The sequence below is a fragment of the Neophocaena asiaeorientalis genome, unplaced genomic scaffold, assembly GCF_003031525.2.
Source record: "Neophocaena asiaeorientalis asiaeorientalis breed wild unplaced genomic scaffold, Neophocaena_asiaeorientalis_V1.1 scaffold275, whole genome shotgun sequence".
NCBI lineage: Eukaryota > Metazoa > Chordata > Mammalia > Artiodactyla > Phocoenidae > Neophocaena > Neophocaena asiaeorientalis.
The window spans coordinates 1676191-1701173 of NW_020173679.1; the positions used below are offsets into that span (position 1 = coordinate 1676191).

The 24983-nt window shown below is 53.6% G+C and overlaps 1 protein-coding gene across 1 annotated transcript in view; it reads left to right on the forward strand.

Annotated features, from left to right (window-relative positions):
• Positions 1–5792: 5792 nt before the first annotated feature.
• ALDH4A1 (aldehyde dehydrogenase 4 family member A1) overlaps positions 5793–24983 on the forward strand; it is a 32597-nt gene continuing 13406 nt past the window's right edge. The window contains exons 1-5 of the mRNA XM_024749730.1: positions 5793–5927; positions 15696–15789; positions 16741–16833; positions 23439–23486; positions 24323–24478. Of these exons, the coding sequence (XP_024605498.1) occupies positions 5860–5927; positions 15696–15789; positions 16741–16833; positions 23439–23486; positions 24323–24478 (459 nt within the window). The 5' untranslated portion in view covers positions 5793–5859. The remainder of the gene's footprint in view (positions 5928–15695; positions 15790–16740; positions 16834–23438; positions 23487–24322; positions 24479–24983) is intronic.

A 24983-nucleotide genomic window follows, 5' to 3' on the forward strand; every position in this document is an offset into this window, starting at 1 on the left:
GAGTGGTACAATGCCGTTTTCTACCCTCCCACCGGCTCCTCTGATTGGCCATAAGCTCTGCCCTCCCTCCTCTGCTGGAGTTGGACTTGGGATGGCCCACCTCCCCCCAAGAAGGAGCTGTTGGCCTTTGCGAGCTCTCCAGGCCTGGGAGCTGAAAGAGAGAAAAGATGGAAGGAGGGAGGGAAGACAAATTTTTCTTTTCTTTCTGGATCGAGTGGCAAAGCAGAGGGACAAGGCACTGTGGGGGAAGGCGGAACCTCACTGTGTTTAAACTACTATGCAAAAAACAAAACAAAACAAAAAAAGCAGCTTGCCTTATACCATTGTGGAAGGTAGGCCCTCTCCTAGATCCCTGGTTTTCCCCTGGAGCTGGGAGGGAGGAAGCTAGGGCGATCTCTCTCGCAACCTCTGGGGGTGAGCACTGACTCGGGAGGGAGTTTGGTCAAGGTCGTTAGCGAGGCCTGGGCCCCGTAAGGCCCTCGGCCACCTGACTGCTTGCTTTCTTGGGACCTCTGTGGGTTGGGGTTGGGGAGCGGGTCTTTTATTGCCCTGATGACTTGATGTTTTTCCCAGCCAACAGTAAGGGGTTATCGATCTGTAATTTCTCTGTGAGAAAGTCTGGAGGGGGCCAGGCCTGGTATCTACCCCCTCCACCTCGGAGCTGGGTCGGTACCGTCCGCCGCCATCTTGCTTCTCCACGGTGCCGCAGTGGCCCACTCTTTGGCCACTGGCAGGCATTGGGAAGGGAAGGGGAGGGAGCTAGCGGGGCCTGCTGGCGGAGAGGAGGTGGTGAGAGGAGGAGCTCGAGTGAGAGCGGTCCTTGTTCTGCTCATGGACATAAGCTCACCTTTTTCCATAATTCACTGATTGACCAGCTGGGGAGTTCAGCTGAGCCATATCTCCCCAGACTTGAGAGGGCCTGAGTCACAGGGCACTGTGTGGCGGCCACCCCCAGATCTCAGCTTGGAGCCAGCAGAGCCAGCTTTGCTCGTTTTTTAAATTTCTCTTTGGACCCACTACTGTGGGTGTGATTGCTGATTTTTGTTTTTGTTGGCCCGGGAGCTCCCCCTGGAGGTCAGAGGAGCAAAATGTGCCCAAGGACCAGAGCTCCTTGCTACCCACTGCTTGTGTCTGCAGGCAGAGGGGGAAATCTGGCCTTGTGTAGATCAGGCCCCCTGTCTTTTCTCTCCCAGGGTACCAGTGGTCTGTAAGGACCTCCCCTCTCTTCCGTTTTCCCCCACCTGTTTTTCAGTCTTAAAGTCATTGTACATAATATTCATATTATATAAATATATATCTATGGAGAGAGAGGAGATTGTTAGTGATTGTGTGTAATTTTATTTATCAGAACTTGGTGGCCTTTATTGTGAGTTTTTTCCTTTTTTGTTGTTGTTGTTGTGGAGGAACCTCCTGCTCTTTGCCTGTGAAAGTCTGGCTGAAAGTCTTCCATTCCCAGAATCTCTCATTAGCCAAATAGCCCCTTGTCGGGTACGTGGAGGGACGAGGTTTCGGAGGAGAGATCACCCCTTCTCCTCCTCCTCACTGACACTTGTTCTCAAGGTTACAGGGTTCAAACATATCACATTATTATTGTCATTATTGTTTTAGTTTTAGTTTAACCAAAGGTTATCAGAGCCAGTTGGGCTTGGACCTCAGCTGCTGAAAAGATTTTCCGTTTCTGGGAGGCTGGGAAACTGGCTGCCTCTCAGGCCTCCTCTGCCCAGGTTGAGGGAGGCATTGAATTCCATGGACAGGTAGGCAGAGTGGAGGCCTGCCCCGGGTTTTTCCTCAAGGTGGTGGGAGGGTGACAGACCTATCTTTAGAGTTAAGACAGTTAGGCAACAATGTAAGCATTGGGGGGTAACTGAGGTTACCATGGTGATTGCTGTCCAATGGTATTATTTTTGCTTTCCCCCTTGGATACATAGGATATTTGTCTTTGGGGACTAGCGTACTCTGAATTTATCTGGGGAGTATGGAAATGGCAGGAGCCAGAGTCAGATGCTGGCCAGAAAGATCCATCTTGCTGGTTTTCAATAGCTGTTCTCTCTGGGGAGCAAGGACTTGGGGCTGGTGGATGGGGGGACAACAAGAGTGTTAGTGACCTGCCTTCAGGGTGCGATCCTGGTTTTGGCCTGGCTGCCTCCCTCCCCACCAAGTTCTTTTTTGAGTTAGTTGCCAGTGGGCCCCGCTTGTACCCTTGCCATGGGCCCACAGCTTGCCGAGAAAGACCCCAATGCTCGCTGGGGCAGCACCAGGTCCAGTTGGGATGAACTGGTCCATCCTTTGTAAAGATGTAAATACGTAATTTTGGTTTTCTATTTCTCAGCCCAGTGTCATATTGACATTGGTATTTTAGAATTGGTCTCAGATGGACTCTCCTGTGCTGCCCTCTCTCACTCTCCTATTTTGGGGGGTTTTATAAAAAGAGAGGATTGGGGAGGGACAGGGAGAGTAGCTTCCTTTGGGCTCCCTGGTTGTGGAGCGCACACACACACACACACACACTTCTCTGAGACTCTGAACAGGGAAAAAAATGATTGGCAAGTAAACACATTTTGTTTTCTTGTGGCAGTATGTCTAGAGGTGTCTGACGGGCCTGTCCATCATGGATTTAGCTCTGTGGATGTAGCTCATATGACCTGTGGAGAATCAGACCACTTTGGCTTGGGATGGGGGAGAGGGTGTGGGGCAGGGGATCATATAAGGTGTAACTTAAGCTAAATGTAATCTATTTATAAAGGAAGAGACTCATCTATTTTTATGAAAGTTTTTTTTTAAATATAGGGTAGGCAGTTATGGTAGCCCAGCATTTTTCTGTGGACAAGATGCATGTTGCTGCTGGATTTAATATAATCAGTACCCCTCACCTGTCTCCGCATCATCACCACCTACTCATCCACACCCACGAGCGGCTTCAGCAGAGTGTAGGTCACCCCTCACCTCATTTCCTTGTCCCTTGATCCCCCAGCTCCTTGGTCCTTGCAAGTCCAGGGGGCTGGGCACTTGTGGGAGTGGGTGGGCAGTGGGGAATTCAGAACGGAGGTGGGTGGTGGGAGGGAAGGGGGGCACTAGGTAGGGGACAAGCTCTGCTTCAGAAGGTGGGCTCCGATTAGTTGCTCAAACTCTGGTCTGCCAAGATCCATTGCCAAGTCAGCTGTATTTGGAGAGAGCTGAGAAGCAGTAGGGTGTGGGTGGCAATGGGCTGTTGGTTCACGGAGCCCACAGCTTCCTTGGGGCCCGGGCCTCAGTGAGTCCAAGGTTGTCAGGCAGCCTGAGCAGGAGTGCAAATGCCATGAGATGCCTACAGCCCAGCCCTGGCTGTGCCAACCCCAGGCCAAGGCCTGGGATGTCGTCCTTGCTGTGCTCTTCCAGGGACCTGGATGAGGAACTAGGGTGCTGGGAGCTTCCTGGGTCCTCCACCTTGAGACACTAAGCTCTGGTTCTAGAGGGCACTCTCCTAGAGTGGGGAGTCTGGAAGCAGCCAGGTGGGTGTCGGTAAAGGCAGATTCTCTCTGGAAGGGAATTTTCCACGAGTGGAAGATTTCCAGGCTCAGGGTGGGCTGCTTGTTAGTCTCAGGCTAAATCCCTCACCATTCCCTCTGCCAAGCCTTCAAAGAGATGAGGCAAAGGCAAACCCACCCACAGACCCCTTCGTGGACATTTTAGCATCTACCTGATTTTTAGCCCCATCCAGGGAGACTTTCTATCCTGAGGTCCCATCCTACCCCACTGTTGCTGTTTGTCTGCCAGCTGGGTCTAGCGTCAAGGGGAAGGGGGGGTTTATATTCATTGAAAGACTACTGATCCTACCGGAAACCAACCTGTTTACTGTACTGTTGTATATATCATGCCCTTTATATCCTGTATATTGGCTTCTTTTAAATAAAGTGAAATGTCTTAGAATTGATGGTGCCTTTTTTTTTTTTAATTAAGGATGAAAAAAATTAAGGATAAAGAGGTGATGGGGAGGAGCAAGAGGATGGTGGGCCACATAACCACTAAAGTAATTAGCTGATTAGTGATCAAATAGGGAAGTTTCACATCACCTGTTATATTTGCATCTCACAATACAATCTTCGGAGGTAGTTAAAGCAGAAATTATTATACATATTTTACAGAAGGGGAAGAGAGCCAGAGAGATCACAGACTGAATAACTGGCATAGCCTGGTTTGGAGTTGAGGTCCTGTTAATCATCGACCCCATTTCATAAACCTCCTCACAGTGCCCTTGAAAGGCTACCTCCTAGGCTCTGGATTTGACACTGTCCAATATTCTAGTTTCTTTCTGTTCATGGCTGAATTCAGGGAGACATTGACCTGTGTGAACTGGGCCCATGACTAGGGTTTTCTTCAAGGATGAAGAAAAACAGCCACTGCCGATTCCAATTAACTTTTTACCATCTCTAAGACTTGTGCTTAACGTACAAATGGCTCTCCGAACCTGCAAGTTTCTCATCCTTGGATAGGGAAGGCTGACCGTACGGTGCCATCTTATTTAAGAGACTTGAGCATCGTGGATTTGGTATCTGCGGGGGCTCCTGGAACCAAGGCCCCACCAAGACCGAGAGACGACTGTAGTTTCCTTTCCCACTCCCCGTTCTGTTTAAATTCTCCAAAGTGCCTTGAAGAGTGTGCCCTCCTGGAGAAAGGAGTAGCGTGAAATAATGAGGGCGTTCTAAGGTGGGTATTATTATCCCCACTTTATAGACTTGGAAACTGAAGCCCAGAAAGAATTACGTATTTCGCCCTTGTCATAGGGAGAAACCACGATCAGCAACTGAACTCTGACTCCTAAGCAAGTTCTCGGTACACGCTGCTAGAGGAAATATAAACAGATATATTAGAAGCGAGCGTTAGAAAAGCTGTAACAGGACTTTAGGAATCGAATGGGTCCCTAAGATTCCATCCTCTGGAAGACTTCAGAAACCGAGTTTTAAATAACGTTCACGTGTTCATCAGGCAGAAAACTTCCCCGAAAATTCAAATTTTGGTGCGGGGCGCAAAAATAAAGCACAGGAGCAACTGGTTCCGCGTCCATAGGCTTTGAAGGAAAGCCTGAGCATAGACTGGCTCCGGTTTTATCTTTTATCGATCGTAACCTGCAAAGAAACAGGCTGATTTATCTAAGCGCTAGGCCTCAGGAAGCTGGGTGGCCCCGCGCCAGGCCGGGAGGTGGAGGGCGGCTGAGTCCCAACCAGGAGGCTAGAGCCAGGGGCAGCAGGCTCATTCCAGGGGCTGCAGCCCCCGAGTTGAGGTTGGGGGTTTGGCCGCTATGCAGCCCTGCACGGTCGAATACTCTAGCAGCCACTGGCCGAGGACAGCGAGAGTGGTAGGGCTGGGACTCTAGCTGTGCCTGACTGGCAGACCCGCTGTCCTTCCGCGCCGCCTCACACGTGCCCCATTCCCGCTCTCTTATTGGCTGCTTCAGCCCCTCTATCCCGGCCTAAGGAGACTGCTACATGACCGCCCCTCTGATTGGTCCAGGAGCTTCCATGTATCATTCTGATTGGTCGATGGAGCTCACTCCCTTTTGCCCTCGGCCCCCTTTGGAGGGCGACTGGGTCATACCATAAAGAGAGGAGGGGGAAGTGTGTACATTTCAAGGCTTCTCTTTCGGGCAATTTTGCCCTATGTCACATAACGTCCTTTATCATGCCCTAAAAAGGGAATTATTTTATTAGCAGAAGGTAAATACAGAGGCGTTTCGGTTGAGCCTGGCTTGGAGGACGGATGGGGTGACACGTTCCCCCCGCCAGCCGAGGTGGTGCGCTCAGGGCGGGGCAGCGCTGTGGGGCAGCGCTGTGGAGCCGCTCAGGGGGCGAACGGTCCAGCCAACAGCAGTGTCGAAAGCTCAAGATGCTGCTCCTGCAGTCGCCGCCCGCGCTCCGCCGCGCCCTGCTGGCTCGCCCGTGGAGGGCTGCCGGGTGAGTGAGTACCAGGCCTGGGGAGGCCCCTCGCGGCGCCTGCTGCCCCGGGGTCCCGGGAGTCGTTGGGCGCTCCCTCGCCCCCGAGCCGGACTCCCTCCCTGCCAGACCCTCGCCGGGTTTCCTAGGGGCTCCCCTCCGCCGGGAGTCACTTCCTCTGATGCCGCCCGACCCCCACGCAGGCCTTCCTCCCATTGCTATACCCTCGTCTCCCAAAGTTCTTCCTTCAGCTAGGGGGACCCCCTTCCCGAATCCTGCTGCGGGGTGGGGGTGCCTCAGTGCCCTGTTGGCTCCCACGCTTAGAAAGTAGCCGCTTAATCACTTCTCCTTCTTCTGGTGCTGGATCTTCGAAATTTGCCCACCGCCGGAGTGCAGTGCCTTCCTCCCAGGGCACCTCTATTTTTAGCACACCCCGCTTCTCACCTCCCCACCCTCGGTCTCACATTCAGGACCCTCCCTGGGTCTTCCCTCTCTTCTGTCTACCGGCATTTCTATTTCTCTCTTTTCTCCTTCCCCTTTTTAAAAGTTGTGTTGGGCAGAGAATAGGACCCCTTTCTTCTGATAGGTGGAATAATAATACTTATGGAGTGCGTAGAACGTGCCAAACCTGTGCTGCGCACTTGGGGTATGTGCCTTATTTGATGATTAATAAATAAGTTGCTACATGTAAAGTGCATTGAACAGCGCCTGGCACATAGGCAGTGCCCAGTTACTATTAATCATGACCATCATTATCACTCTTATTTAAACTTCTCCTGGGGGTAGCTGTTATTCCAAATTACAGATGAAGAAACCAAGGTGCAGTTTCAGAGCGGAGCTGCCCTGCAAACCCAGATTTGCAAACCCCCGCACTGTGGAGTTGGGTTCCTGGACCCTTGCCCACTCAGCGACAAATGTTCTCAGAGCCCCTTTCTGCCTCTGGGCTTGGTGGAGAAGGTAGGTAGCACACAGATCCTGCCCCAGAGGGGCTCACAGTCTGGTGAGGCTGCACCCCTATGGACCCGTGTTTCTGTCCATCTCCCTTTCAGAGCTGGGCAGCCCCTGCCCCCAGTGTTTGCCTGACCTCTAGGACTCACCAGTTACGTCTCGCCTGCTGAGCTATGCCCTTTCTGAGTTAATCAGTGTCCTAAGGGATGGTGCAGGGGTGCCCTGGGCACGGATGAGTCCCAGCGCCGCTGTGTATTCTCTGTGGGGGAGTGGGACAGGGAAGAGGACGTGGACAGGAAGGGCTCTTTTTCCAAACGGAGGACGGGGGCCATGCTCACTACACCCTCAGCGTGGTCCCATTTGCAGGCCTCTCCCTGCACTCTGAGACCATCCCTCTCAGACCCTAGATGGAAGCCACATAGATTCACCTGTTTACTGAGTACCTACCGTGTGCACGTGCTTTGCTAAACGCTACGGCGGGGACAGGGGGGTACCCAGGGGATTTACACGTGGATGGGAGCCTTCCAAGAATTTTCAGTGTAATGGGGAAGAAAGACTTAAACATTAAAAAACAAAAACAAACTCCCTCTAATATCTGGTAGAAAGAAATCCCTATTCTGAAAAAAAAGCTCATAACAGCAATAGTTGTCAGGCAATCAAGTACCGTAGGCCTGATTGTGCAGATAAGCCCTGTATTATTACCATTTTACAGATGGGAAACTTATCTGCCTGTTAAGACAAATGTGAGACTAAAATCGCAGTCAGTCTGACTCCAGACTCATGCTCTTAATTACAAAGCCTCCTGAGTGGAGAAAAAGCATTTTGCAATCAGAGAAAGCGTTTTGCAACCAGATCTGCCAGTTCAGGTTACTTCTTCAGATACAGCAGCTGGCCCGCTGCCCCAGACCGGGTTTCCAACCTCGGCAGTATTAACGTTTGAGTCTGATAATCCTTTGCTGTGGGAGCTGTCCTATGCCTTGCAGGATGTTTAGCAGCATCCCTGGCCTCCGCCCACCAGATGCCAGAGCATCCCCCAGTCGTGACAACAAAATAATGTCTCCAGACATTGCCAGATGTCACCTGGGGGGCAAAGTCACTCCTAGTTGAGAGCCATGGTTCTAGAAGAACAGTTGTGGTGTTTGGTCACTTGTTCATTTAGTCGACAGATATTTAGAACACTCCTGTGGCATGCCGTGTCTGCATGTATGGAGAAACAGCTTTAGGACGTTTTTAGTGATATCTCTCAGTGTCCTGTACATGAAGCTGAGAAAAACCATCTCTTGGGGAACTGGGATGGGTGATGTTCTGTAGTGTTTCCCTTTCTGCCTGGAGTGCCAGGAATCTCAACCAATTTTTAAACATACTCTTGATTGTACATTTTCTTTTTATTGAATTAGTAGGTGTCCATTGTACAAAGTATAGATAAAGCAAAAAAGGGTTACAAAAAATCGCCCGGCAGCTCACCACACAGACGTAACCACTGCTGTCACTTTGATTACTAGCCTTTTAATATTCCAGGAATATATTTGCTTTAGAAAAACAACATAAGAATGGGCTCCCCTGCAAATCCATTTTTGTAGCTTGCTTTTTCACTTGGGACTTCTCTACCTTATTATATGTCCCCAGGGCCTAGAACTGTGACTGCCACCTGGTAACCCTCAGCAAACATTTGGTGAATGAAAGAACGATCACGTGATTCCTTACTTGCCAACAGAGATGTATCACAACCAGTCTGGGAGACAGTCATGACAAACACCTGGCCTTTACGGATGGCCCAGGGATGGTCACTACGGGCTACCATTTACCTTTTACGTGGATGATGTTACTTAGCTCCTCAGCAGCCTATGATGTGGGTGTTACTATCCCCACTTCACGGATTAAACAGCTGAGGCCTGTGGAAGTTAAGGAAAACTTGTCCAAGGCCTTAAGCTGGTAAACACCAGACCTCTCAATTGATTGCCTTTTGTCTCCTTTGGCCCTGACCTGCCTGCCCTTTTCTCTATTTCGTTAACTTTGTCATGGGTGTCCTCTGCAAATTCTCTTTGGAAAGAGCCAAGATGCACATTTATATATAAATTTAATAAATAAAAGAACTAACCCCGGGGGGCTTCCCTGGTGGCGCAGTGGTTGAGAGTCCGCCTGCCGATACAGGGGACACGGGTTCGTGCCCCGGTCCGGGAAGATCCCACGTGCCGCGGAGCGGCTGGGCCCGTGAGCCATGGCCGCTGAGCCTGCGCGTCCGGAGCCTGTGCTCCGCAACGGGAGAGGCCACAACAGGGAGAGGCCCGCGTACCGCAAAAAAAAAAAAAAAGAATAAGTAGAGGGCTTCCCTGGTGGCGCAGTGGTTGAGAGTCCGCCTGCCGATACAGGGGACACGGGTTCGTGCCCCGGTCCGGGAAGATCCCACGTGCCGCGGAGCGGCTGGGCCCGTGAGCCATGGCCGCTGAGCCTGCGCGTCCGGAGCCTGTGCTCCGCAACGGGAGAGGCCACAACAGGGAGAGGCCCGCGTACCGCAAAAAAAAAAAAAAAGAATAAGTAGAGGGCTTCCCTGGTGGCGCAGTGGTTGAGAGTCCGCCTGCCGATACAGGGGACACGGGTTCGTGCCCCGGTCCGGGAAGATCCCACGTGCCGCGGAGCGGCTGGGCCCGTGAGCCATGGCCGCTGAGCCTGCGCGTCCGGAGCCTGTGCTCCGCAACGGGAGAGGCCACAACAGGGAGAGGCCCGCGTACCGCAAAAAAAAAAAAAAAAAAGAATAAGTAGAACCTACAATGATCATAATACTTGCTTCTAAAGGTGTCAGAATCCCCACTCAGGCAGCAGTCGGCACCAGCACACGGACCCTGGGGAACTTGGCTTCCGGTGCCCAGCACCTGGTTCGGCACGCAGCAGGTGCTGGACAGTTGCTGTTGGAATGGCCCACAGGACAGCCCGGGGTGGATCCTGGCTCTACCTCTTAGCAGCTGTGTGGCCCTGGGCAGGTTGCTTGACCTCTCTGTGCTGCCTCTTGTTCCCACATGAAAAAGAAAGATAATAGTGGAATTGTCTTAGAGAATAAACGAATTCATATGCGAAAACCACTCTGAAGAGTGGCCAGCACGTAGAAAAGTAATGTGTTGCATCAAGCATTATTTTGATCCCCTCCCCCACTAGCAGGCATTGTTATGCAGTGAAAGCCCTGAGCTTCCCTCCCTACCTCAGGGTGGCCTCTTTGCTCCGTTGGGAAGAGAGGAGGTGCCAGCTGGGCGGTTAGGAGGATGAACCTGTCCCATCAGCTGGCCAAAGGTGTCTGAGATGCTCCCCATGCTTCTGCCAAAGCGTGTCTCCTAAGTGAGGGAACCTGGCTTCAGATCCTGCACCATCACTCCAGCAGCTGTGACCATGAGCCCTTAATCTCTGAACCTCAGCTTCCTCCCTGTACAATAGAGGTAATAAGAGTCTGCAGGGTAATATATTTGTAGGGTGGATTCAATGCGGTCATCACTTAGCACTATGCCAGAGGCATGCCGTAAATGCTTCAGAAAAGTTCTTTGAAGTTTTCCAGGGCAGCTCATCCTGGGCTTCAGGCCCCTCCCTTCTGGCCCTGCCCTGGGCTCTGTACTTTCTCTCAGCTCACCTCCATCACTGGTCCCTTATCTCAGTGATAAGGAGGATTGGTCTTATCAGGTCCCAGATAACAGCCTGGAAGCTCAATGAAGCAAAGGCAATTTCCTTTCTAGTCCTCTCCTTGGCCTTGGCTGCCCTGAGCCCAGCCGCTGGGGACCTGCATCCAGCAAAAGAACATTGCCTGGGAGTCCCGTCCGTCCCGGGGGCCTGGTGTCCACTTGTGTGTTAATTGTTTTAAAGGTATTTCTCATATGCTTACTGTGGTCTGGGCAGTGTGGGAGCACAGACAATCAGAGCTCTGTAATGAGGGTTGTCACCTGTGAGATGATCTGATAGGGGTCCCATCCAGGCAGGGCAGGCTGGTATCCGCTGCAAAGGGAGATGGGAGTGGGGTGGAGTGGGGAGACCAGGGTGGCAGGATTGCAGCAGATGAGGTGGGAGGGGATGAGGGGTGATGGGAAATGAGTCTGGAGGCCTCAGTAAGGATTCTGATTCTTTTCTTTTTTTGGCCGCGCCACGTGGCATGCGGGATCTTAGTTCCCCGACCAGGGATTGAACCTATGCCCCCTGCAGTGAAAGTGCGGGGTCCTAACCACGGGACCACCAGGGAAGTCCCAGGATTCTGATTCTTTATTGTAGAAGAAAATGGGAAGCCACTAAGTTACAAGCTGAGCACTTACCCTCTGTCTCTCTGTGTTGATCATGTTTTCATGTTAAGACTATGAAAACCAGTAGCTGCTACCTTTTGACCTTCTGCCCTGGGTGGGACGCAGGACTAAGTTTATTCCAGCAGTTTTGAGAGGAGCTTGGAGTCAGTGGAGCCGGAATGACTGTTGTAGTTGTCCAGGCAAAAGCTGATGGTGCCTTGGACCAGGGTGGAGGCTGAGGGGTGGCCTGGGAGCTCAACCCCTGGCAGCTCAGCCCCTCGCAGCAGCCCCCTCAGTTTTCCCCTTTGTAAATTTCAGAGCTTGCAGCCTCTAAATTTCACCGGTTGCAGGCTATGTTTTGGTGTTGCAGCCTTTTTAGCTCAGATCCTGGTACCTGCCGAGGGTGGGGAGGGGCAGCTGGGGTCTCAGGCCCAGGCCGTGAAGTCCCCAGGTGAGCAGAAGGGGCACCCCGGGTTGTTAGGGGAAACTGAGTCAAATTCAGACTCTGCCTCACGCTTCTTTCCTGAAGCGGGAGGGCTGAGAGCTGCCCTAAGAAGGTTGGGTTGGATTCACCTCTGTGTCCCAGAGCCAAGCACCTGCCAGGTGCGATGAACACATGGTTTGGGTGAGCCCTTTGACCTCACCTGAGCTATCTCTGCTCAGATGCCATGAGGGATAGATATGTGCTGACTGACTGACTGAATGGGAATACAGTCCTGCCTAGAAGGGCCTCGCAGATCCTTGTAGAGGCCCCAAGTCCTGTGAGTGGTTCATGCTGCCTTTCCCTGAGCCAGTGGAAGGGTGCTCATGTTATCCCAAAGGGCACATGAGCCAAAAAAAAAAAAAAAGAAAGGCATCCTTGGATTACTTTTGGCTCTAGTTGACCCAGGCTGATCTTTGAACTAGTCTCTTTCCCTAAGCTACGTTCGGACTGATGGACAGTGGGGCCGGGGCCTGGAGACTTTCCAGGCAGAGAGAAAGCCATGGGGGCATGTGATCCTGAGGTCACAGTGGACCTCTGCCCTGGGGAAGGTCGGGGGAGACCTGTAGGATTTCTGCTTCTGACGTTGCTTGGGAGGGAACAGGGAGAGGAGGGCTGGTAGCTGCTACCTTTTGAACTTCTGCCCTGGTGGGCCACGGGGCTACGTTTATTCCAGCAGTGTTTGCTGAGCCCCCAGGCCAGCCCCTGATCCTCGGGGGTGTCTGGGAACCATTTTGCCTTTGAAAGCCTGGCCTGGTGGAGTAAACATTCTGGAAGACCTTTACAGTTCCTTAGGAAAACCTAAGAGCAGGAACGGTGAGGAGAGGCAAGGCTTGTCATCCTTACAGTGACCCTGTGCGGAACATGGTGTCACCCATTCTTCAGGTGAGGAAACAGAGGCCTGCGGAGTTTGTAATAATGTGCTGAGGTCTCGAGCAGGTGTGGGGGTCCGTCCGGGCTCTGTCTGCTTCCAGAGCCTTTGCTTTTCACACCCGCCAGGACTTGGGGTCAAGAGAGGGCTTGGGTGGCCCCGCTTCTGGCTCCCAGCCCAGCACGCAGCGGCTCTCTCCTGGCTTGAAGAGGACCAGGTGATATCTGATTCACTGCTTTGTGGTGGTGCGCTGCTACTGAGGCCCTGAGAGAGGCATCTGGAACCTTCCAGGTGGTGGGGGGTGGAGGAGTAGACGCCACCCTCCCCTTTCCTGCCGGGCTGTTGAGACCTGTGGCCGCTGACATTTTTCTGGCCTCTGCATTCTTCCCCACCGCACACAGTAAGTGGAAGGGGGCCATGTGGATTTTCAGGTTTTGGGCATACGTGTAGCTTTGCATTATTATTTCTTCAGATCTCCAGAATAACCCCAGGAGATGGGTGTCTCCGTGTTACACCGGGGAATCCAGCTGAAGGTCACACAGCTCCACAGAGGGTGAAGGAGCCCACATTTCTTCCTCTGTTTGGGGAAGGGTGGGGCCTGAGGCTTGCTGGCTTCCATGGGTGTGGTGTGTAGGGCTGGGGTGGAGCTGGAGGGAGGGGCAGGAGAAAGCCCCCAGGCTCACTTTGCCTTCCTGGGCACCCGGCCCTGCCCCGCCCCCCCACCATCTGTTCCCTCCCCTTCCGCTGCACAGGCCCCTTTCTGCTCTTCCTGACTCATGCTGCCTGCTCTGGGCCTTTCCCCTTGCTTGTCCCTCTGTCTGGAACGCTCCTTTCAGCTCTTTTCAGACCTTCTTCAGGTCTCTGGCGGAGGTGGTCTCCTCCGAGAGGCCCTCCCTGACCACCCCAGCTGAAGCAGCCCTGCCCTTCCCGTTCCTCATTTTCCTGTCCCCTTGGTCACCGCTGTGTTCCTTTCTTACCCGTGTCCCCCACTGGAGGTCAGCTGCAGGCAACCACAGGCCCTGCTGTCTTGGTCACCGCTGTTGTCTCCAGAGACGGAGCAGGTGCCCGTCTTATAGAATCAATGAAGGACCCGCCCTCATGGCCCCTGGTTTTGTGTCCTTCCTCCTGGCCTCCCAGGCTGGGTCTTGGAGCCCCCAGACCCAGTCTCAGTGAGAAAGAAAAAAAAAGTGCCCAGTACTCGTAGCCATTGTGTTTGGATCTCTTGGGCATAAACAACCTCGCAGAAACCCAGCCTCAGACAAGGTCACCGGAGGCCATGATGAAGTGGACAGAACAGGCCCTCTATAGTTTTGTCTAAGCACAGAGGTCACCATGCCACCCCCGAAGTACCAGGCATCCCCCCCCTCGCCAAGTGAGGAACTGCTACTCTTTCACCCCACCGTAGAATTGCCGAGCTTCCTGATCCAGAGCCAGCCCCAGCTTCCTTAACCCTCCCCAAATTACCCCTCTATGACCCAAATCCTATGACAGGTTCTTTCCAACACCTTCATCTCTGGAGGTCCTATGGTCCCCCAGGTGTGTGTCCTCCCTACTTCAGCGACCAGTTATCCGACTCGTCCACCCACGGGTGCTGCCCGTAGGGTGTTGACACCAGGGGGAGATAGATCTGGGTTTTTCTGGATTCAAATCCAGGTTTATCTTGATCTTGATCTAGTCTTTTTACTTATAGGGTCAAAATTACCTGATTTCTATCACCGTGCCACTGGCGAGGCCCTTGGGATGCCACGATGGTGTTATCAAATCTGATGTGCCCCCTGTGCCCTAGGCGGGCTCTGTCCTCACTGTTGTCCTCATTTACAGATGGGGAAACTGAGGCCTGGAGGGGAAGTCCCACCACTGGGGTTCCTCCAGCTCTGGAATGACTGACTCTTTTGTTTTGTTTTTGAAAAATTTTAAGGCTGTATTTACAACTCTTTTCATTTAAGTATATGTTATTTTGTTTATATACCATTTTCACCAGTATTAAGACAATAGAACACTGTGTGGCTTATTTGGGACCACTTGGGAACAATAATTCTTCATTACCAAAAAAATTTTTTAATTGAAGTATTGCTGATTTACAGTGTTGTGTTAATTTCTGCTGTACAGCAAAGTGATTCAGTTGTACGTATATATTCTTTCTTTTCTTAAATATTCTTTTCCATTATGGTTTATCACAGGATATTGAATATAGTTCCCTGTGCTCTACAGTAGGACCTTGCTATTGTTTATCCGTATATCCATACGGTAGCTCACATCTAATCCCAACCTCCCACTACATCCCTCCCTCAACCCCCTCCCCCTTGGCAACCACAAGTTTGTTCTCTACGTCCGTGAGTGGAATGACTGACTCTTACCCACCTGTCCTCCCACCCTGGGACCTCCAGACACATTAGGGGTGGAGGCCGCTGGTGGGCACTAATCAGTGAGGTCATACAGGTTAAGATTGGATGGCGTCTGCAGAACAAGGAGCTCTTGGAGCTCAGTACCCAGGAATCAGAGCCCATACCCCAACAGCAGCTCTCCCTGTGTCTGTGAACCGAGCTCAGAGTACTCCTCCAAGTTCACGGCCGCCTCTCGGCCCCTCTTGCCCACCCGGAGCTCAGCTCTTTGTGCCAAGGGAGTCTCAGCTGTTTCACATTCTGATGAGACTGAGCTCTGGAATGCTCTGACTTTCCTGCTGAGAGAAAGAAGTAACTCGGGTCTGTTTGGAAGAAAGTCTGCATTGTGGGGAAATAGAGAGAGAATAAGACTTCTCTATGTGCAAAACACCAAGCCGTGGTTTTGCACCTATGAACTTAAACTTCAGGCAACCAGGGACTTCTCCGGCGGTCCAGTGGTTAGGACTCCGCGCCTCCATTGCAGGGGGCACAGGTTCAACCCCTGGTCGCAGAACTAAGACCCCATGTGATGTGCAGTGCAGCTGGGAAACAAAACAAAACAAAAGAAAACAAAAAACTTCAGGCAACCATGTGAGTTTCTAAGATGACTCTCACTTGATAGGTGGAGAAATAGGCTCAGGGGAGGCAGGTCACATGCCCGAGGACGCAAAGTGACAGGGTCTGGACTTGAACTTGGGTTTTGGATCCCAAGGCTGGTTCTCGTCCCCCAGTTCTATAGTTGCCCTGGATTTCAAGATGCTGGGCCAACCTAGGACCCCCTGTCGGAGACAGACGGGCTGGGGCTGGTGGTGGCCGCTGCTGACCTGTCCACCTCTGTTCCCCACCCTCGCTCCCCAGGCTGTGTTGGAAGCACGTCTCCTCCCTGAAGGTGGCCAATGAGCCCGTCTTGGCATTCACGCAGGGCAGCCCTGAGCGAGATGCACTGCAGAAGGTAATGGGAGGGTGGGGGGCACCCAGTGGTGTAGGGCCTGGCGCAGAGACGGCCTTCAGCAGCCCCCACGATACCTCTCCGTGCCGACAGCCACCCACGCCCTCCTGCCTCTGCTCCCAGCCACGGGAGGAAACTGGGAATCTGGGGAGAGCTGTGCATCTGGAGGGGGGTGGGGGACCTGGGAGCAGCAGGGTGGCAACCTGGGTCTCTTTGGGGTGCCAGGTCAGGGGTCATAAGTCCACAGATATTTTATGCTTAAACACATTTTCCCGGGAATTCCCTGGCCGTCCAGTGGTTAGGACTCTGCGCCTTCACTGATGAGGGTGCGTGTTCAGTCCCTGGTCGGGGAACTAAGATCCCACAAGCCGCAAAGCCGCAAGGTGTGGCCGAAAAGGAAAAAAAAAAGAATTCTCCCGTTAATTGCCAGTGTTATAAAATTGTGAGATTTCACATAAATTTCAAACACGGGTTTTTAAATCTTTTCTCTAATGGGAAGACCTGGCAACACTGGCCTTACCTTCCTGCAGGACAGGAAGTGACAGTGTGGGAGCCGAGTCTGCCCCCGCCCCTGGGGAGCAATCACAGCGTCTCTGACCACAGACCCCGCCCAGCACCCTCCTCATTTCTATTCCTTCCTGGGCATCCGCCTTGGCAGACTCTGCATCGGTTTTTTTTTGTTTTTTTTTTTTTGCCATATGTGGGCCTCTCACTGTTGTGGCCTCTCCCGTTGCGGAGCACAGGCTCCGGACGCACAGGCTCAGCGGCCATGGCTCACGGGGCCAGCCGCTCCGCGGCATGTGGGATCTTCCCGGACCGGGGCACGAACCCACGTCCCCTGCATCGGCAGGCGGACTCTCAACCACTGCGCCACCAGGGAAGCCCTGCATCGGTGTTTTAGGCGGGAAGTAGAGGCGAAGGAAGTGCTCATCTGACCTCTCCTCCTCTCCCCAGGCCTTGAAGGAGCTGAAGGGCCGGACGGAAGCCATCCCATGCGTGGTGGGGGACGAGGAGGTGTGGACTTCGGACGTGCGGTACCAGCTGTCTGTAAGTCCAGTGGGCGGGCAGGGCTCAGCCTCTCCCCTGAATCTGGGGTCTGTCTCTCGGGCAGCACATAAGCATGCAACATGGGGTCTCTGCCTCCAAAAGGACTTAGAGTCCCTGCAAGATTTTGCACCGGTATAAAACTTCCAAAGGCAGTCTTAGGGGACTCTCGTAAAAGGTGCCAACATCGCGCCTGCCAAGAAGTTAAAAACAGCAGCTGCCCCCAGCTTTGCCATCGCTTTGGAAAAGTTGACCCGCTCACCAGCCTAGGGAGTAGGAAGCAAGGATAGAATGTCAGAATCAAAGAGAATCCTTCCGTTAACAGATACACACTACTATATATACAGTAGATAAGCAGCAAGGATTCACTGTCTAACACAGGGAACAATATTCGATACCTTGTAATAGCCTGTAATGGAAAATAACCTGAAAAAAAATATGTATAACTGAATCACTTTGCTGTACACCTGAAACTAACACAATATTGTAAATCAACTATACTTAAAAAAAAAAAAAAAGAGATAATCCTTCCAAAGAAAGACAGTCACCAAAGTCCTGGTCTGTATTTGGGAACCAGTGGTCTAGCTGACAATGAGCTCAGCAGAGGTAAGCACCCAGGGCGTGGCCAGGTGTCACCTCTTCCTAGAAGCCCTCCTGTTGGAGCCCAGACTCCATCCACAGACACATCTGTTGAGACCCTGTCCCCTCTGCACAAGCTCCTCCCTCAGTCCCTGCCAACCCCCTTGGAGGCTGGAAGAGCAGGAGGTTAGCTGCCCATTTTGCAGATCAGGGGAGAAGCTCAGAGACAATCAGTGACCCTCCTGGGGTGGCACAGTTAGATATGGAACAGGGATGATGGATGCAGTTTCCCCAGAACCATATCCCCTTGATTTTGATTCAAGTGAATTCATTCACACCCTGACTATGTCTAAAGGGGATTTCAAAGCAGAGTGTTAATTAGCGTATGGCAGCAAGATAATATTCTTGCTGTGACCTGCTGGTCACAAAATCCTGAGGCCCTAGGCCCTTGCTGGAGATGGCCACAGACTTGCCTTTAGGCCTCCTGGTCTCCAGTGGAGAGGAGAACACCTCACTTGCCCTAGTCAGAGTGTTCCTGAAATAAATCCCCCACTGTGTGGTAGGAGAAGCACAGCCATTTCTGATACTGGGCCCAGAGAGAAATTTCTCCTGAAAGTGTCAGAAGGACACAGTGACGTGACAGATCCCCGCAGGAGTCACACATCTCATGCACGGATGTTTCGTGGGGCTGCTTCTCACACATTGTCGTGTGGGCTGAGGGTGTCATCAAAGCCCAGTGCCTGAGGACGCCCAGAGGTCGCCCTGCAGGCCCCACGTCCACTGCTGGGGTGGGCTTTCCATCCAGAGCTCAGGCTGCAAATCGATAGCTGGTAGCTTTGTTTCCAAAACCTAAACATGGGGCGATTTCATGTACAAATTCAAATGTCTGGCTTCTCTTGAGAGAAGGAAGATGTGGCCGCACAAGTGGCCTTCCTGTGAGCCCGCATGTAGGGTGACCCTCTAGTGGCTCCAGTCCCCAGCCTAGCCCTCTCCACTCAGCCCTCTTGCCTCTCTGGCCCTGGCAGGCCTCTCAGAGCCCCGGCCAGAGCAGTAGCTGGTCTGCGTGTCCCTCCTGCATTCTCCTTAAGTCTTTCTCTCAGCGGGGATTTTGCTGGATGATGGGACAGCGATAAGACAGTGTGCCTTTCCTAGCAAGTCCCTGGGAGGCATCTAGTCTGGCTTGACAGTTAAGAAATGGCACCCATACCCGTGCCAGTCTGTTCAAGAGTGAGAGTGACATTCTTTGGTGACAGTTGGGGATCTTGACCAGGACTCACAGCTGAATGGAAGTCTGCGGTGCTTCCCTACAAGGTGGCCTGAGGGTGAACCCCTGGGTCTGCTCCAACCCCAGGCAGAGGCACCACCCCATCCCTTTTTATCCCTTGTTATGGTCATGACAGTTTTAGCCCAGAAAGGCTTAAAGCAAATATGCACCTTGGCTATGAACAAAAGGGAAGTGTGTGTTTGTCTTTGTGTACACATATATATACGTTTTTTTTTTTTTATTTATTTATTTTATTTATTTATTTTTGGCTGTGTTGGGTCTTTGTTGCTGCACACAGGCTTCTTCTAGTTGCAGCGAGTGGGGGCTACTCTTCTTTGCGGTGCAGTCTTCTCACTGCGGTGGCTTCTCTTGTTGCGGAGCATGGGCTCTAGGCACGTGGGCTTCAGTAGTTGCGACACGCGGGCTCAGTAGTTGTGTCTCACGGGCTCTAGAGCACAGGCTCAGTAGTTGTGGCTCATGGGCTTAGTTGCTCCGCGGCATGTGGGATCTTCCCAGACCAGGGATCGAACCCGTGTCCCCTGCATTGGCAGGCGGATTCTCAGCCACTGGGCCGCCAGAGAAGCCCTATATATACGTTTTGATGTTATGGATACATAGGGAGTTTCCAGCTTTGTGCAAATGGAACCAGTTGCAAAATAAATGCCACGGTATGTAAACGAAGTGGTTTACTCTATGGCATTATTAGCTAGAAACCTGTTTGAAGTTGGAAAACAGTTTCCAAAAGGCTGACTTTAGCTCTTTCTAGGAGGGGTACTTGTAAATCATGATAATAAAACCCACCCATCCATCCATTCATCCATCCAAGCCTCCTCGGCCCCAGACCTAGGGCTGGGTTCTGGGACACAGCAGTGAACATGGCACATGGCTCTGCCCTCACGGTGCTGACCTAGGGGAGAGTGAGATTGGCGTACATGTCAGGAAAGAAACAAACGGAATTCCAGATGGTGAGAGGGGCTGTGGAAGGCACTGGTGATGGGCTGGAGATGCGAGGCCACGTAAGGCGAGGTGGTCCACAGGCCTCTCTGAGGAGGTGACATCTGAGTTGAACCCCAGGGATGAAGACGGGCTGGGGACTCATCGCCAGCAGAGGGATCTGCGGGTGCAGAGTCAGGAGGGGGCTTGGTGAGCTGCAGAACAGAGAGGAAGCCAGTGGGGCCAGGGGATTTGGGTGTGGTTCTTTTATTTATTTATTTATGTGTTTGTTTGTTTATTTTTGGCTGCGTTGGGTCTTCCTTGCTGCACGATGACGCACGCAGGCTTTCTCTGGTTGAGGCGAGCAGGGACTACTCTTTGTTGCAGTGCATGGGCTTCTCACTGTGGTGGCTTCTCTTGTTGCAGAGCACGGGCTCTAGGCTCGCGGGCTTCAGTAGTTGCAGCACGCAGGCTCAGTAGTTGTGGCGCATGGGCTTAGTTGCTCCATGGCATGTGGGATCTTCCCGGACCAGGGCCCGAACCCATGTCCCCTGCATTGGCAGGCGGATTCTTAACCACTGTGCCACCAGGGACGTCCCACGTGTGGTTCTTGTTGGCTGTGGTTAAGAGCCTCTTCCAAGAGCCCAGGGAGCCATTGGAGGGGGTTAAGGAGGGTGAGACTTTCCGAAAAAGCCCATTGCTCGCTGGAATGCTTTCTGATTTCAGGACAGAGGAGGGATTAGGAGTGTGGGCTTGGCAGAAGAAGTGAGTCCGGACATAGATGTTTGGAGGGCCAGGTTCCCGTGGGCAGCCAGGGAGCTGGGATGGGAAGGAGGGTGGAGGGCCATGATGAGGAGCCCACAGCAGGTGGGTGGCCTGGGAGGCCGGGGAAGGTGTCGTGTACGAAGCCGTGGGAACAGCTTGGAACAAAGCACTGAGGGTTCCATGCGAGGTAGAGAGGCGCAGTGGGCGTCTGGAGGGGGGCTGTGTCTGCTCAAATTGATGAGCTCCTCGCCTGCCCCCATGCGGTGAGCCAGGGCAGCCTTTGAAATCGTGTGGTGCTGCTACCTGAGGGATGCTGGGTCCAGGGATGGGCATCTGACCCCAGCTGGGCCAGTCGGAATTACCTGCCCTGGAAACTTGGAACCAGCCCCAAGCATCTTTCTTTGCGGGGCTGGGAGCTGTGGGGAGGGCATTGAACACCTCCCCACAAAGGATGAGAGAAACTAAGGAAGCGGGTCTGTTGAAACATGCAGGACACCAAGTCTCAGAGGAGCCAGAGGCAAAGGAGAAGGAGCCTCGGGGTTTTCAGGCTGGGCCTCTCGGGTCTTCCTAAGACCCAGATGCATCCCACCCTAGTCACTGTGAGGAGGCCCCTTTCTGCCCACTTGCTGCTTATGTATCTTTGAGCTGCTTGACCTCTCTGTGCCTCAGCTTTCTCATATGTAAAATGGGGTAACAATCACGCCACGGAGGGATGTCGTCAGGGTTCAACGGATTAGTCCGTGTCAAACACTTGGTGCCTCTGCACGCGGGAAACTGACTAATGTTAGCTTTGACGGTAACTATCAGTTAGTTAACTTAACCAGGGGCCTGCAGCGAGTTCATGTAAAAAAGAGCTAGTTAAGGGCTTCCCTGGTGGCGCAGTGGTTGGGAGTCCGCCTGCCGATACAGGGGACACGGGTTCGTGCCCCGGTCCAGGAAGATCCCACATGCCGCGGAGCGGCTGGGCCCGTGAGCCATGGCCGCTGAGCCTGCGCGTCCGGAGCCTGTGCTCCTCAACGGGAGAGGCCACAGCAGTGAGAGGCCCGCGTACCGCAGAAAAAAACAAAAACAAAAAACAAAGAGCTAGTTAAAAAGAAGTGAGAGGCAGAACTGTTTTTAACCATTGGAAGTTGTTCACTACCTTGTCAAGAGACTTTCTGCTAACCCACCCCAGTTCTCACGCAGGTGCCATGTGGGGTTTTGTGATATCACTGAGTCCTGTCCACAGGCAAGAAAGATCCTGAGGGGTCCACACAGCATCTTCCGTTATTCCTGATGGATTTCTCCACAAGGCGGTTTAGGGGCTAATGGTGGGCTAGGGTGGGAAGCTGGGCTCCAAGCCCCATGATGACATTGGCCTAAGAAACCCACCTGTTTGGAGTTTATGAAGCCAGGAACTGGCATGTGCTTTGGACGGATCAGGAAACTCACAGGTCTCTGATTTAGGGGAGTGAAGGGCTGGTCCTTCTGCAAATGGGCTGAGCACACATCTGTCCAGATGGAGCCCTGAGCAGCGTGTGCAGGGTTAAGGGGGCGGGGCCAGGGCCCCTACTCTGACGGTTCCGAAGATGGCCTGGGGCAGGGGTCACCCACAGAGGCATCTTAGAGCCCCTGCGGCTGGATCCGCAACCAGAGGGCCCACACCTGGAGTGTCAGCACAGCCTGGGGTCTGCAGGCTCTGCAGGTCTGCACGGGTGTGTGCCAGGTGTCAGCCCAGAGCGGCTCCCATGGCTTCGCTCACCTGGTCTCTGTAACCGCCCAGAGCCCGACCTCACCTGCAGCTCCGCCGGCCTCCATGGCCACTGCAGCACCTGAGTATTTTTCCAGACACTGGGATTTTGATAACCCCCTGGTGGGCACTTCTGGTTTTCATTTCCCATACCACCTCTCTGACCTGGCCATGTGTCATCCTTGGAGCCCTGGCATTTGGGGCCGTGGCGGCGTGAGGGCAGGAGCTCTGTTACCGGGATGTATTGCTGACTTGGGGTGTCCGCAGTCCACCGGGATTGGATGTGCTGAATAGAAGGGCCCGGGTCCCCAGCTTCTCAGCCCCTGAGTCTCACAGGCCAATCTCAGGTATAGACATGATACAGGTGACCATGCCGGGGAGGCCACTTTGCACTCAGACCAGACCAGTGCTGCCCAGTAGAACGTTCTGAGATGATGGTGGAAATGTTCTGAATCTACTCTGTTCTCTTCGGCAGCCACCAGCCCCACGTGGTTATTGAGCACATGAAACCTGGCTTGTGCCACGTGAGTTGAAGTTCCAGTAGGCATGTGTGACTAGCGGCTGCCTTATTAGACAGGAAGGCCCTAAACAGTCCATTGGAAGACTTATAGGTGGCGAAAGTGCTGATAATTATGGTGTAAAAAATAGGTCGGGAAAGAAGTGGTGTTTCCCCCGCCTTGTTGCCCAGGCTGACATTCAGCACTGCCGGGTTGTTTGTAAACGTCTGTTGGGGTTTCATCCCTTTTAGACGAGTTAATCTGGGTCCCAAGCACGGGGCTCGAGAAGCAGTTGCTCTGTTCCTTTAGGGCCTTGGGGGGCGGCAGAAATCCTGAGTGTTTCACAACGCAGTGCATCGCCTAGGGCCTCCCGTGGTGACAGCCCACCACCGAGCCTCACGCCGGACCCAGGTGTAAGGGCAGGAGCTATGTTGGAGGACTTTTCACCTGTGACCCCATTTGGTCCTCCTCTCCGTGCTTTCCCTGATGGGGAGACTTGGAGAAGGAAAGTCAGTTTACAGAAAGCTGCACAGCTAGTAGCGGGCAGAGCCGGGATTCGAACCTATGTCTGACCCAAACGTCCATGCTTTCCCTCAAAGACTGTTCTGTTCATACCTTTCTCCTGCACCGTGAACCTTCCAGAGCTCATCAAACAGCAGGTGCCCCTGTAACTCTCAAGGTGGAGAGGTCAGCGTGGGCCCGGGCGATTGGAGAAGGCATCATGGGGATTGGAGGGCAGAGAGCAAGTGGCCTGGAATGCCAGCTCTGAGCCTGGCTCCATCCCCACCTGACCTGGCACCTCCCTCCTGGACAGCGACCTCACTCTTCTCTCTTCTTTTAGCCCTTTAACCATGGACACAAGGTGGCCAAGTTCTGCTATGCAGACAAGGTGAGTCCCTGGCGACTTTAGGGTTGGGGTGCTACCCCGTCTTGTCCGGTTAGTTGCTGCCATGGGGGTAGAGGTCAGTCACTGCTTCCCTCTCGGGCCATGGAGGGTGGGGGCGTCCGGGGGGTGGCTGGCACTGAGGGCGTCCCCGGGCACGTGTCTTTGACTGGGCCAGGCGTGCCGGGGTTAACTTGCGCCTAATGAGAGCTGCTTTGGTCAGGGCTGGGACATCCCTGCACGTGCCCCTTGTGAGGCTACCCTGATTTAGGGAGGGGGAGGGGGTGCTGGAAGGCTGAGTCAGGGAAATTAGAGGCATCGTGGATGGAAAGCCGGGCAGAGAATTGGCATCAGGGAGGGCCAGCGAGAGGCCACAGGGTCAAGGCGCTGGTGTCACGTGGTGATGAGGGCGGTTGGCAGCTGGGATGCCAGCGGCAGGTGTCTGTCTCTGGCTGCAGTTCTGGCCTGGCAAGGGCAAGGTCAGGCCCGGACCTCAAGGGCTGGAGGCTCTGGACAGCAGGTTCAGGAGCACCAGGCCCCAGGAGTAAGAGGAGGCCCTGATGAGACCATGAGAGAGAATGGAGCAAGTCCTTGGCATGTTGCCCTACCTGGCAGGCCCCTCGGACTCCTCCAGACTGTAGCAGGGCAGGCTCGGAGCCTGGGGCAGCCCAGCTGGCCATGGGACATGGCGTCTGCCGCTGTAGGGGGAGGGGGCTGAGGGCCGAGGGAGCCAGGGGTCTTCCCTGGGTGAAGAGTGACCTCCAGATCTCTCCTCCCTCCCTCGCTCCTCTGGGACCCTTCCTGCTGCAGGAGGAAGCCCCCAACCTTTCCCTCTTCATCAGGCCCTGCTTCACAGAGCCATCGAGGCCGCCTTGGCCGCCAGGAAAGAGTGGGACCTGAAGCCTGTTGCAGACCGGGCCCAGGTCTTCCTAAAGGCAGCAGATATGCTCAGTGGGCCGCGCAGGGCAGAGGTCCTGGCCAAGACCATGGTGGGACAGGTGAGATGTGCACCGGCACAACCGGGGATGTAGGGGAGGCAGTCGTACCCCATCCAATTCAGCAGGCGTCAGCTGAGTGGCTTCTGGGTGCCCAGACCTGCTCTGCGTGCGGGAGCCCAGGAGGTGTCCTTGAGGGACCAGGCCTCGGAGAGGGGACAGACCTATATACTTTGTAGACAAGGTGGATTGAACTATGCTCGAGTGTCCTACTCTGGAAATGGCCCCTCCCATCCACTTCTGCCCCCGCCCTGGGCCAGGCCCTTGTCGTGCTTTGCCTGGACTGACAGTTGCCCTACGCAGTCCTCCAGGCTCCATCAGACCTCTGCAGCCCTCAGAGCAGTTTCTGTGACATCTCCAGCAGGTCACTCTAGCCTTATGAACCACCGAGATCTGTCTCTCTCTGGCCGAGGGTCACATCCCAAGTCCTGAGCCAGCCCCCAGAGCCCTTCCATTCCCACCTCTGTCCAGCTCACCAGCCGCTCTGCCCTTTCCTGCCAGGCCATCC